At 36.2% G+C, this 14,827-nt stretch overlaps 1 protein-coding gene across 1 annotated transcript in view; it reads right to left on the bottom strand.

The window, feature by feature from the left end:
• PRIM2 (DNA primase subunit 2) overlaps nt 1-14,827 on the bottom strand; it is an 86,577-nt gene that overhangs the window by 31,676 nt on the left and 40,074 nt on the right. The window contains exons 7-8 of the mRNA XM_079298683.1: nt 2,590-2,657; nt 412-484 (exon numbers count right to left, since the gene is read on the bottom strand). Coding sequence (XP_079154809.1) covers nt 412-484; nt 2,590-2,657 — 141 coding nt within the window. The remainder of the gene's footprint in view (nt 1-411; nt 485-2,589; nt 2,658-14,827) is intronic.

Below are 14,827 nucleotides of genomic sequence, written 5' to 3'. Positions count from 1 at the left end.
ATCCCATGTTTTACTTCCATTTTATTTACTTCCTTGTTTTCAAAACGCTCCTGTAAGTCAAAAGTCAAAAAACAAGAGACTAATACTGTCACACTAAACATCATGGTTTGCATGATTGTTAAATAAAATTTTGTTAAATTCTGCTTATAATTAAGTTAGATATTTGTGAAAGTACATAAAATTGCAAACCAAATTAAGCATTTCACTGCAACTTCACTCTTCTGAATCCTGACTAGATGCATTTTCAGCTAATTCTGCTCTGTTTTGAACTTCAATGCAATTTCATTCAAAAGTTACAAAGCAAATATGAATAAAAAGTAGATAAAGGCTTTATATTTAGCTTGTACATAGAGTACTCGAATTTAATAGTTATATTTCAACATCCTATGTAAATCCAGAAACGCAACTTACAGTATCAATTTGCTCTAGAGAAATTTTTCCAGTGTTTTTTTGGATGCTGTAATCTGGGCCAAGATAAGAATGGCTGAAAAAGAAACCAAATAGTATGGCATCAGTTAAAGCAGTTCCAAAATATTTTTAAATTTACAAATTAAGAAAGAAAACAATTTTTCAGTTATAGGCTGCAAATATTTCATATCAGGCAAAACCAAGAAACCAAGTAATTAGGACTCACAAAGCCAACATCAGAGCAAACATAGCAGAGAAACCCTCTTCCCCTTTATCTGAAAGGAGAGGTGAGGGATCATACAGGATTTAGATCAGAGAGACCACTGTAGATCATCTAGTCCAACCCCTGCTCAAAATGGTGTTTGCTGCAGCAGGTTGCTTAGGATCTCATAAAACTGGGTTTTGAGCATATCCAAGGATAGAGACTCATAACATTCTGAGCAACCTGTTCCAATGTTCAACCACCCTGTCAATAGAAAGTGTCTTCTTATGTTTAGGTGGAATTTCCTGCATATCACTCTCTGCTCATTGCCACCTGGCCTACCACTGGATAACACTCAGAAGACCCTTACTCTTCCTTTACTCCCTCTTATCAGACACCTATTTACATGCACTGATAAAATGCACACACACTTGCTGAAATTTATCTCCTCCAGGCCAAACAACCTCAGTTCTCTCAGTCTCTTCTCATATGAACTGGGGAGCCCAGGAGTGGACACAGCCCAGCAGATGTGATCTCACCAGTGCTGAGTGGAGTGGAAGGGTCACCTCCCAACATGCTGCAAGTGCCCTTTCCAATGCCATGCAAGAGGACTGTTAGCTTTCTTTGCTTCACAGGTACCCTGGTGGCTCACAGCTTGCTGTCCAGCAGGACCCCCAGGTCCTCTTCTGCCTTAACAGCCATTCCACCCTCAACGTGGGGTAATTCCTCCCCAGCTGCAAGCTTTGCTATCTCCCTTTGTTGAACTTCTCAGGGTTCCTGGCAGCCCATTTCTCTTTCCTGCCCAAGTCCATTTGAAAGGCAGAGCACCCATCTGGTGCAAACCATTCTCCCCAGTTATATCATGTGAGATTTACTACACACTCAATTCCATCATCCAAGGCAATAAAGTAGAAGCTAAAGACAGGACCCGAAGTACTCCACTAGGGATTGGCCTCTAGCTGGTCTTACCATCTCTGATCACAAACCTTTGAGTTTTTAGTACATCTCACTATCTATTTACTTAGCCCATACTTCATCAGTTGTTGATGAAGGTGTTGCAAGTGTCAAAAAGCTTGCTAAAGTCAAGATGAACAACATCCACTGATTTCCCCACTCTATCTATTGAGTCTTCTATGACAAAATGACTGGCTATGAGGTAAGTCAAGAAAAATTTCCCATTCACACCTCTACACTGACCACTCATGGTCACCTTCTTCCTAATCTGGATCTGAGATGAGGATTCTTCTCCTTACTCTTTGTGAAGCCAGGGTCACTTTTTGCTTTCTTCCAGTAAAAAAAGAATCTTTCTGATTTTCCATTTGTGTACCACAAAAACAAATTTAAACACAATCCCCCCCCAACGTATCCCTATGGATATCTACTGGGGGGGGGGGGGGGAAGTAAAAACTCAAAAACTAAAGAGTAACAGTAAATCTGGGATGGCTTTTCCTGCATTACTGACAGATCAATACAGTTAAGTCCTAACCAAAATAGCACAGAAATTTATTTACATGTGCTGTCTTATCTTCCACTCATACTGCAAAAAAGCTACTTCTGAAAGCTGAGCTAAGTTTTGGTAACCCTACAATACAGCAGAGACAGTCACACAGGCATGGCCACCCAAGTAATTTCAAATCAAACACAAGCATCTAATGTCAAGCTTTTACTTTAAAATTGCAGACACTTTTTTAAAGAAGATATATGCAGGACTGCAGAAGAGACCCAGGGAAATTCTTACAGAAGAATCCAGAACTCAACAGAACTCAAAAGTTGACAGTATTACAGGCAATAAAGTAAACAGAAGCTTTGGATAGAGATTATTGGTCCAAAAAACTTTTGTTAAGTTGAAGAATTACTTTTGATTTTTTCAAAGCCAATCACACAGATTAGGTCTTAAAAACCTGTACCTAAGGCATTCTACCAAAATAATCACTTTAATCTGTGTGAAGGAATGTACTCTTGCTTTTACTTTTTACTACCTGAGATGATTAAGCAGAGGTTGAAGTCTCTCATCAGACTGTATGGAAGGTAATGATCGTGCTGTCAGCTGGAAGAAAAAACAAGTACAATTAATAAAATATTAGCTAAAAAAATTGATAACACAAGGCAGAAATTATGTTACAAGTCACACTGCATTGTTGCAACTTTATACAACACTGGATAAGACATAATTTCTCCTATTAAAAATAATTAAGTACAGTCTTCCAGAATCTGAAGCTAGCAGAAATATTTGCAAGTTAACAAACAGTGACAAATTATTTTTTCTAAAATTAAAATGCTATTAGAATTAAATAGCAAGACACCATTGAAAGTGGTATACATTTTTCCAAACATATTTGAACTACAAGTCATATTGGGCCTAGACAGCCTTCTACCAAAGTAAATATAATCCATGAAGCCATAGTGTATATAATTTATATTTGTATAAAAGCAATATACATAGTACTCAGCCAATGTGACTTTTATATAAACACGTCTTTGTGTACATTTTCTTTTAAATGGGTATAATCTGTTTTGCAACTAGATTGCTCTTTTTTCTTCTAAGTCATGTGACTAGTTAAAACATTCAACTTTTTCTACAAAAATAAACTTAGTAATCTATATATCAATAAATACATGTTACACTATTGTAGAATATTAGTTAATTGGTGTATTAACTAAAAAAATTGGAAAAAAAACACGTATTAAATTTGCTTAGTATCTGTAGATAAGGTGGCTACTTCACCTATAAAAGCTATGAGCATAGCACTTTGGATTATTCTGATCAACATCTAACATAAAACATTTAATATAAACAAGCATTTCATGATTATATAGCTGCAAAGTTAGGCTGCATTCTGAAAACTACCTCTGAACAAATTAGAAATTTCAAGATACTCTACATCCGATCTGACTGCTGCAGAAAACGCCAACCTGGCACTCCCAGCAACCCGTTCATCCTCCTTTTAAAGGAGGCAGCTTTGATCTACATTCCCTTCTTTTATTGAACTACACTGAGATGCATATGACACATTTATTCAGAAGTTCTTTTTAATTAAAAAAAAAAGCCTTCATTTTCCTACCACTGAGTTTTAAAGGTCAGTGTATGTATTGTACTATATCCACATCTCCTGTAAAGTAACCCTCTAATTTTGTTTTAAACACAACCAGAAAATCAGAAATTATTTCTGAAAAGAACCTGGAAGCCTTCTAAACACCAATCAAAATTATCAGAACAAAGACTGTACCACCTGAAATACCATGTGACTCTTTCTCTATTACTAACTTAAGAAATAGAGAAAACAGAATTTGTGTGCACACTCAAATACATAGGTATAATTTCACATACAACAAGCATACTCTATTTTCCTCTATGTAGTACTTGAAATATTGTATTTAATCAGAAAAACACCCATGCATTTATGATAGGATGTTTACGATAGTCTGACTGGACAATGATGTAAGAAGCAAAAAGAAAACTAACATTCAAAATCTGAAAAAGTATCAACATTATTATAAAGCTGTATATACAATAAGCTACATTTCTGTGTAAGCACTACCAATTAACAGAAACATTGGTTTAAAACTAATTTAAGATACTTGTACTAACTGAGGCGGAACCAAGACCTAGTGATCTTTAACCAAGATTTTTCTTGACACTGCAATGAAAGAATATGGAAGAGGTACAACTACACTTGGCAGTTTCAGGATTCACCATGAAAGGGCAAAAAAACAGTCCCTTGAAGCCAAAGGAGAATCCATATGGCCAGTATTTTTTTGAATCTGCAAATCCTTGGACAAAATGATTCCCCATTTTCCTCTATTATGTTGCCTGGACAAAGAAATGTTCTCTACAGCCCACACTGCTGTGAAAATAAGATCTAACACTTTTCAAATCTTGTCCAGTTATTTCAAATGTTTATTTTCAGGAAGATGTGGGATCCTCATGACACTGCTTGTTTCTAAGACTAAGGATGGCTTTCCTTAAACAGTTGAGGAGACCTCATCAAAATATTTGAACGACTTTAATTGACAGTACACGTTTTCCTTCAGCTTGCCTGGATTACACAAAAAAGGTAACATTTTCAAGTATAAAGTTTCTTCTTATAATCTTATGTTTTTATTAACAGAGCCACATTGTAAATAAAAGCAGCTTTTACAAAGGTCATGGTAAATAATTGCTAGTGTTTTAAAACAGCTGAGAATTTTATGAGCTTTTTCATCAGCATTTTTCTAAAAGATGATCCCTATTACACATTCCAAATTGAGATTCTGAAGACTTTTTCCAACCACTCTGAAATGAAATTTAGACAAATTCCTGCAAGCACAGCCTTGCTTTCACCTCTATATGATACTCAAAATAAAGATCATCATAACAGAGAAAAAAAAGCAAAAATATAACATTGGCCCCATACTCTAATCATGTTGAAGCAGTTTAATTTACAGAGAACATAAAACACTGCTGACTTAAAATAATTCAAGTCCCAATGCCTGGATGATCAGAGGAGAGGGCAGAGTGAGCCACAGACAGGCACATGCAGACACCTCAGAACTAAACTGAGATGATGCCCTTATAACCTCAAGTTCAACAACAGGACTAACTGGTAATTTTTCCAAAGTCACCATTGCTCAAGACCTGGCTGCCCATCGATCTGTTGCTGGTAAGCACTGCTTGTGGGGTTTTTTTGTTTTGGTTTTCTTTTTCTTTTAATAAACTGTTTCTACCTCAATGCAGTCATGTCCCTGGTCACAAGACTGAAGAGATCAGCATCTCCACTCCACTGCCCCTTATGAGGATGATGAAGACTGCAGAGAAGTCTCCCCTCACTCTTCTCCAGGCTGAACAGACCAAGAAACCTCAGCTGCTCCTCATATGGCTTCTCAAGGCCCTTCACCATCCTTGGACACAGCTTAATGTCTTTCTTCCATTGTGGCACCCCAAACTGCCCCCAGCACTGGAGGTGAGCCAGCCCCAGCTCAGAGCAGAGCAGGACAATCCCTCCCTTGCCTGGCTGGTGATGCTGTGCCTGCTGCCCCCAGGACAAGGCTGGTCCTCCAGGCTGCCAGGGCACTGCTTACTCTGATTTGACTGGCCATCACCCAGGAGCCCCAATTCCCATTCCACAGTGCAGCTTTCCAGCCTCTCATTCCCAGCCTATGCACACAACCAGGGCTGCCACATCACAGGTACAGAATCTGGCACATTCTCTTATTAAATTTCACATGGTTGGTGACTGTCCAGACCTCTAATTTTTCAAGGTCTCTCCGCAGGGCCTGTGCCCAACTTATTGCCTGACCTACCTGCGCCCAACAAATGCATTATAGTCTATTTGTTCCCCTTAAACGCATCACCTAGTTGAGTATGACCCTGCACAGTAGGGAAGTGTGAGAGGGAAAGAAGGTAAAATCTTCCTTCCATAAAAAATGGAAACAAAGATATGAGCAAAATATGACATCATAGTAGTACCTGCAGCAGGAACTTGTCTAAAGGAATGGCATACAATTAGAAATTATCTTTTGTGGAATTAAATTTTTTTTTTTTTTTTAATCTACTAATCCAACACTACCTATTCATGTCTTTCTCTTGAATTTTTTGAAACAGAGACTGCCTTTAGCAATAGCTATTTAACATTAATAGGCACTACACTTCTTCCAACTAACTCATTAATATTAGACAAACTTTATTCATGTTTTATTATTATGTTTGGCCAGCATTTTAAGATATTTTCTAAATGTTACCAATCTAACAGAATATCAAAATTTATGTCACCAAACCATCCAAGGTTATTTTATTGACAGCACTGTAGCCATGCTATATCTGAGAGTCAGAATAATAGATCCCAGCTTTCCCCCTTCTGCAGGAATAACTGTGAAACAAGAGAAGACAGTAAGATGCTTTCTGTGGAAGTTTTTACCTTAATTTCAGATTCTTACCTTAAACCTTGTTTTTCTAGATTAGCTATCCTGGAGTATAAATTTGAGCAAAAGAAAAAGCAGTCTTCAGGAAATGCTACAAAAGCCTTAGGGAAGCTTTCCTCACCTCATTGCCATTTTAACATATGAAAAAATAAATAAATAAAAATAATGCTGTAGAAACATTTTAGTTCTACTCACTTATTGTTATAGATACACTGCACACATCTCAGAGTACTCATTACATATTTATAGGATCAACATAGAATCATAGAATGGTTTGAGTTGGAAGGAGTCTTAAAGCTCATCTAGTTCCAAACCTTTTATCGTATATTCAGCAATATTACAATAAATAACAGGCCTTTAAGTCTCAGTTCCACTTACACAGATTCCAACTATAAGGCCATGCTTTTATATAAAAAGGGAAACTCTACCATACAATGACACTTCAAAGATAAATTATTCATGTAAAATCTCTTTTCCACTGCAAGCTGCCTTCAGCCACAAAAACTAGTTTTGATGTACATTTTATTCTAGAATTCAGCCTAAATAGAAGAAGTAATAGTTGCAAAAGACTTCTTAATACATTTCTCTCTGATTAGAAGCATTATTGATGAATGGAATCTCTAAAACTCTAAAACAACTTCAATTTCAACAAAATCTGAATTTTTGCTGGCTACTCTCTAAAATGTAGTATTAAAGGATATGAATTCTCCAGGAAGGCATTTTAATCCACCAGGTATGAAAATACTTGCTTTAGATTAATTTCATACACAATGTCTAGAAAGGTTTTGTACTTCTGAGAAAGCCTTAAGATTACTTTGTTTTGCTTTTATTTATTTTTTTAAAAGACATTTCAGAATGATATTACCTGGTTTGTATGATTTTGCACTAGGAAGTCATGAGATGCAGATACTGCCAAAACCCAAGAATTCAAGTTAATTACACTGCAGAGAAACTCCTTCAACATCCAACTAAGCTGCAGGCTGCCTCATACCAACAAAAACTGATTGATTTTGAAACATCAGCTATGGTGCTAATGTTGTTGCAAAATGTCACAATGCAAATGCTATGCAGCTGGGGAACCTGGAATAAGAGAGCAGTGTTTGCATGCCAGTATGCTGCTGTACCTAGACAGCTGACATTTTAACACTGATCAATTTTCTTTTGAAAAAAGTTGGGGTTTAACCTTTCACAGCATCTTGCAAATCTCCAGTACTGTACAAAATTAGTAAGTAATTTTTGCCAAGGCTTCTTGAGTTATTAAAGTTATTTCAGCAGCACTTATACTGAAAAATGCTCAATAAAAACTACACCAAACAATTAATGTTACATCTATTCCACAACACACAACCTATATAACAGCAAACATTCTTCAAAACTAACAAAACTGTGCAAAAAATGCTTTCAACATTGTAAATTTTTTTTAATGGGTCAGTACAATTTAATACATAAAGCATTAAGATTATTTCCATCTAGTACCACCAAATTTATGGAAGAAAGGAAAAAATAATACAGACTAGCATTACTTGGCTTCTAGTACAAATGCAACAATTCTGTCATTTCTAATGCAAGGAAAAAATTTCCCTCTTGAATCTCTAGCAGATGATGTAAGTGTCAGTATAAGGCTGAACTTGGTTTTGTGGATTTGCTTCTGTTTTGTTTTTTAATTACATGAAACTCCCCACCAACTTCTCTCTCACACACGCACCCCTTCACAGTAACACAAGCCAGCTAAAAGAAAATACTACAGAACACAAAGTGGCCTTTTATGTTAAGGAAAGCAAATCAAAGGCAGCAACTAATTTATTTTAAAAACAAACAAAGAATTAATTAATTAATAATTAATTATTAACACTGTCATTTTCTTTTGGGACTCTAAAAGGCAGGGCACAATAGTTAACAACGTTACTTAGACGCTATACCTAAAAATTTAAAACCTATATGCAAGTAAAATAAAATATAAATTAGGTTGTAAAGTATGTATTTCAAATATGTATATAGTATATATTATAAATATATATAAATATATAAATATATATTTAATATAGAAATATATATAAAGTATATATTATAAATATTACTTATATAATGTCTTCTATTCCTTTTGCCAGTTAATTCAAGCTGCCAAATAAGAAATGTTCCATAAGAGAAAAAACAAATTAGGAGCTGTGAAAAGTGTCCTTGCTAGCATGTCCTAGATATTTACCTAGTACTTTAAGAACTCTAAAGAAGCCAAACTCCACTAATTTCAACTCAGCATTTGTCAAATGCACTCAGAATAATAATTAATGTTTTCCTAAGGCACTTGCTTCTGAAAGTAATTGATTTCTTTTTTCCATCTGGAAATGTCTAGGCTTTCATATTCACACTGATGTATAAATAACACCTGGATTGGAGTCTCATACCTAGTTTTTAAAGCAAAATTTTTCAATAATTAAACCTTGTCTAATTGCTAAGCAAACTGTTGCTGGGTTTTGTAGCATTATTACTTGTGCATATAATCATTTCACTTGCATTTGAGGGTGACAGCATGTAAATTAACTCATACTTTTTTGCATAGTAAAATAAAGCTGAAGTTGACAGTTATGAAGATGCTCATTACTTATTTTCCCCCAAAAATAAGTTATTGATTCCATCTTTCTTGCAATAATGCATAGAGTGTTTCAGGGTTTATTTATATGTAGATTGAAGAAGACATTTAAGAAGCTACCTTGTCAGCAAAATCCAAATCTTCTATTAAACAATAGTGCTTCCCATAGTTGTGAAGGTCCTTCAGTGATTTTATCAACTGTTTCACCACTGACTGGGCCTTTACAGAGAGTTTTCTCAACTTTTAATTTAGTCCTCAGTCCTTTTCTTGTATCAATTTCCAGAAACCTAGTTATTTTTAAATCAAATAAATAGTGTACTGGAACACTCACCTTCTCAGCAAGCATGGAAAATGAGATAGTATCTTTTATTTCACTATGAACTTCTGATTCATGCAAACAGTTCTTCATCTCTTCATTACTGCTTACTATTCTTTGGCTACATGCAGATATTTTGTTTCTTCCTCTGGAATTATTTATGAACAGTTTGTTGCTTTTCCAGTCCTTCTTCCAGGCTCACAGACTAAATGGTGATTCCAGTACTTCAAAGGAACCTGGAAAGTGATCCTCAGTTCAACTATACAATGATGCTTTAACTTGCATCCATGAAGCATCAGTTCAACTACACAATGATGATTCAATTAACTTGCATCCATGGAGCATTACTGAAGTGGGAGAAGGTAACTCAAGACAGCCCTGATTTCCCCAAGGTCTTAATATCATGATTTTAAAGTTTCACACACACACAAGCTGCCCCTTGCACATCACTCATGAGAAGGAAATTAAGAAAGTAAAAATCTCTTCATAAAATCTCTTATTGGTAGAAGTTACTAGTCAACATCACACAAGAAGCAATTGGTTAGAATGTATGAAAGATTATTATTTAAAGATCTTCAAAGTCACTGTCACAAACCATGGTAGGTGTTTCCCATCACAAACTTCATCAGTCTAGCACTGTGTTCCAAAACTGCTTTAAGAATAACCACAGCAGCAAAAGTTCCCTGATGCTGAAGACTATATAGTCAAAAAGAGAAGAAACAACTCTCTCTGGACCCATTGAATACACTTGATTAAAAGCTCATTTTCCACAGTTATCATTACTACTACATGGTTTCATCAATGTAGGCCTACATAAAAACCTTCAGGTAAAAATTGTTATGTATTTTATCTTTACAAACTCTATTATTAAAGCCCTATGCACTACAGGAAATAAATGTCTGCTACTGTATAAAAATCAGTTACTATAAATCAGTTTTATTACAGAACTTCAGAAGAGATATTTAGATTTTATTAGTAACAGGATTTTACTACAGGGAATCGATTATCTGTCCAAGTTTTAGGCACCCCTCTACAAGAGAGAGGGACATACCAGAGAAAGACCAGAAAGGTTACAAAGATGAAGGGACTGGAGCATCTGTTATGAGGAAAGACTGAGAGAGCTGGAACTGCTCAGCATGGAGGAAGGAAGGCTCTGGAGGATTCTACCAATGGATATAAACACCTGAAGGGAGGGTGCAAAGAGGACAGAGCCAGGCCCTTTCCATGGATGGCCAGTGACAGAACCAGATGAAATGTGGACAAACTGAAACACAGGAGATCCCATCTGAACATCAAGAAACACTGTCTATATTATGCACTGTGTATTTGGTTTTCAACAACTGTGATTCACAATGTGGAGGAGGTTTGAATGTCCTCTGAAGATCATCTGGTCCAACCCCTCAGATCGAGCAGGGTCATCTAGAGATGTTTGAGCAGGACTCTCTAGGCAGGGTTTGCAATCTCTTCAATCTCCCTGGGTAACCTGCTGAAAACTAAATACATAATACAGCCCATAATACAGTACCAAATATTTCTGAACTACTAAGCCTTCCTGTTTTGCATCTAGGAGCTTCCATCCTCTAAGCAGCCTCCAAAGTCCACACTTTCATCTGCATTGCAGGGAAATCTTAAAAATTACTCCTGATTTTCCTAACAAATTCTAAAAAGACTGGCAAGTCCTTTTTCAGGAGGATGAAATGAAGGGATGCTTTGGAAACAAGATCATTTTACTCTTAGATTTCCTTCAAAAATTAACAAAATATCTTAAAATCATTTATTCTCAGACACCAGGATTACTTACTGAAGTTAACACTTATCAAGACTGCACCCTTATTCAGTCCTTAAACAATAAGATAGAGACACTAACATCTAAGAGAAGAGGAAACTATTGCAAAACATTTTTGTGTTTAATGAGCTTCTCAAATCTCCACATATTTACTTCTTTCCCTTGACAAATTTACTATACAATTTCAAATAAGTTTAAATAATCCTTATTAATTCAAACAGCCTACATGACACCAGTCTCTTACTTTCAAAACTCAAAAGGCAGCATTTGAATTTCAATTGTTTTATTCTTTCAATATGTGATACTGCTTGAAAATAATTGTTTTGTTGCGAAAACTTAGAAAAATATGCATCTTTTAAAAGTAAAAAGGTATTTGGAGCACTTTTGCTCATTCGTGCAAATTTTACACTTTGATTATCTTTTATGAAGAAGCCAAATCAAATCTTGCCAGCCTTTGGTAGAGTTTTAAGCCCCAGTTTCCCATATATGCAAGTACTAGTGATTACCAGTGATTACATTCTTATCTTTAGTGAGTAAGAGCTAAAAACATGACAGACACTTAAATTTCATACAGCTAAAACCTAACATTAATCTGAGCCTACTTATCATCATTTTCCAACATTTTACTTCTCAACTCTCAACTGCCAGTAACAGCAATGACACTTCTCAGACATGAGTAAGAGTACATGGTTAAGTATTTTCTTTCCAAAACAGAAAAGGACACTTGTATCAAGGAAAACTACCAGCAACTCCAACAACATGCAAGATCTAATCTTTTTGTTGTTGCTATTTGCATTTATAATTATTACAAATATTTTACTTCTGAATAAACAAATACACTTTGACATAAGAACACTTCCCCCAGGAGTAAATTTCACGAAGCAGAAAACTTCAATAAAAAAGCATAAATAAAAAAGTTGCTTCAAAAAAGCAGCTTATTTATAAACCATAAATATTGCTGCTTTAGAACTTAACTATGGAAGTGGGACCTCCATTTGACCCTTATGAAGGCCTGTGGCTTTCAGAGCAGAAGTGCACACAGCAAGCTGCTAAAGAGAAGCTGAAGATGGTGGTTTCAATCCCCAGGGATGTTCTCCTTCCCAGCCCCTGACCCCAGCCAGGCTGAATATGTACTCCTCATCCACACACTGTGTAGACACTGCTGGCTACCTCAACAACTCCACACATACAAAAAAGGCACCAAAAGACTATGGAGTCCAGCAATCAAAAGCACAGGATTGAAAGATATAAGTGGTTTGAGCCCAGATGAATGTGCAAAGGAAAACCAATCCAAATAAATACTAAATTAGCAAATACATTTCAGGATATAAGGTAAGCTACTTTACAGTAATGCCTTCAAATAAAGGAAGTAGTAACAAAGAGTTTTTATGAAGAATGTACTCTCCAAACATTAGTCTTTGAACACCTGATAGCCATTTCCAGAAGGCAGAACAACGTACTGCTAAGCAAAACCTGTTACCAAATATCCTTTGTATTCTTGTATCATCATAACATTCTTCAAACCACAGTTAATGATCCATTGGGAGCCATGAAAATATACAATGGTGTTGGCCAAGTGTCTGGCACTAGGCTGCAGAAGTTTGGTTTCTTCTAAGTTCCAGCAGTTCAGCACCCTCAGGGCAGAGAAACAGAGGATGTAATTACTACTGGCAGAGGATCAGAGGCTGTAATCAGTAGTTCAAGTATTTATATTAGCCAAGGAACTCTTGCTGCTAGCATCAAATCTGTTTCACCATGGCTGCTGAGTAATTATAAAGCCCTAAAGGATCTCTAAGCTGCTCACAATTACCTGCTGCAAGCTCTCATAACAGAAAAGAATCCGTGTAGAGAAAGTGTATATAAAGTACATTAAAAGCTACTTTCTACATAGTTCAACAAAGCCATTGTTAAATACAGTATAAAAAGAACAAGGTCTATACACAATTAAAAGTTAGGAGTTACTAGATCCAAATACATATCATATCAGTCATGTTCTGGGTAGTTTATCCACACAGCAACAGCAAATAAAAATTTAAAAATCACTTACCAGTGAGTGTCAGCTTACTAATTCTTTGGCAGATTGAGTTTGGCATAACTCTTAGACAACAAAATGGCTCCAAAGCCCCTACTAAAGTCACACTTTTTTATATATAACCATTAGCTGCTTTCTTATTTCTTGAAACAGTTTTCACAAGTCCTACTAAGCATACTTCCTACAGCACTTATGACCATAAAAACATAGATTCCAAACCTGCATATTCTTTAATTTTGGTTTTAACAACATTTTCTCTAATGGTTACTGGAAATCATGTGAAAGCCATTGTTCATTTTGCATAAGAAAATTAACTTCTTTTCACACAACTTAAGACTTTACTATGACTAAGCCTGTAAAGAACACTCAAGCAGGAGAAAAATTATCTGGGACAATAAGGTTACCAAGGTTGGGAAAATCATATTGTTTTCATCTAGTAAACATAAAAAGATAATTCATCCATTATCTCTCAGGCAAGAGATAATAGAAGAGGTTAGGGAAAAAAAAAGCAGAAAACAATTTCCACAAAATGCCAGAGCAATCACAGCCACTCCTCAGCCTATAGAGAACATTGCTTTAGAAAGCAAAGTTAAATGAGAAATTGTTTGTCTAAAATATGATCTCTTTCCTTTAAGGTCAATTCACTAAGTCAAAATAGAAGAACACATGCAACAAAAACTCCTTATTTTCCTTTATTCAAACTTTCCGTCCCTAATGCCTTCAAGAAGTGATAGAAACAACTCTGTATTGTCCAAGTGTGCTTGGAAGTGTCCCTCAGAAAATAAGAATTTGACTACATTTGTCCAGCTCTAGCTCTTTAGATGATACCAGTATTCACTGGTAAAATGAGGGAAGCACAGATGACTGGTGTAAGTCTGCCCCAAAAAACAACATCTGCCTCATTCTAATGGTTGGGACAGGACAAAACTAAGAAGAATGGGTGAGCTCAGAAGAGGTTTGGCCCAAATGCTTACATTTGGGTCAAAATGCAAAACAGTGACAGCATCTCAGGTAACAACAGCAGATGAGCTTTAGATATAGAGAAGGTCAAAGAGGCAACATCACTAAGGAGGCCACTGACAGCTTATCCAAGTGCCTAAATTAGAATGCAACAAATAAAAAATAATAGCAGCAAACAGGAGGAGGTGACTCAACCATGAACATTCAACACTGCAAAAGACTGAGCCCAAGAGGGAACCACAGCACATCGAGGCCAAGCCAGCAGCCAAGACCTGAGCCTTGCTGGAATTCCCCTACAGTCCATGGTACCAGTCACAGCTCCACAAGAGGAGATTTGTTTGACTAACTCTCTTTTCTTCATAGAATGTGAGAGCTGGTCATGGAGCCATTTGGTGGGTAGACCTTGGCTAAGGGCCAAACTCCCACCCAGCCATTCACATGCTTCCCCTCCTCAATTGGAAATGGGGAGAAAACAGCTCTACAAGTCTATGGATTATCAATTGCCATTATGGGCAAAACAGACTCAATGTGGGGAAAAGCTCATGTATTGACAAAAATAGTTTGGGTGGTGAGAAACAAAGACAGAACATCAAAACACAACTTTGCTGTGACCATCCTCTCATTCTCAGTCTCAGTTT

Source organism: Erithacus rubecula (assembly GCF_903797595.1).
Source record: "Erithacus rubecula genome assembly, chromosome: 2".
Taxonomy (NCBI): domain Eukaryota; kingdom Metazoa; phylum Chordata; class Aves; order Passeriformes; family Muscicapidae; genus Erithacus; species Erithacus rubecula.
Note: the sequence above shows the minus strand (reverse complement) of the source record. Positions and strands in the feature narration are given on the sequence as shown.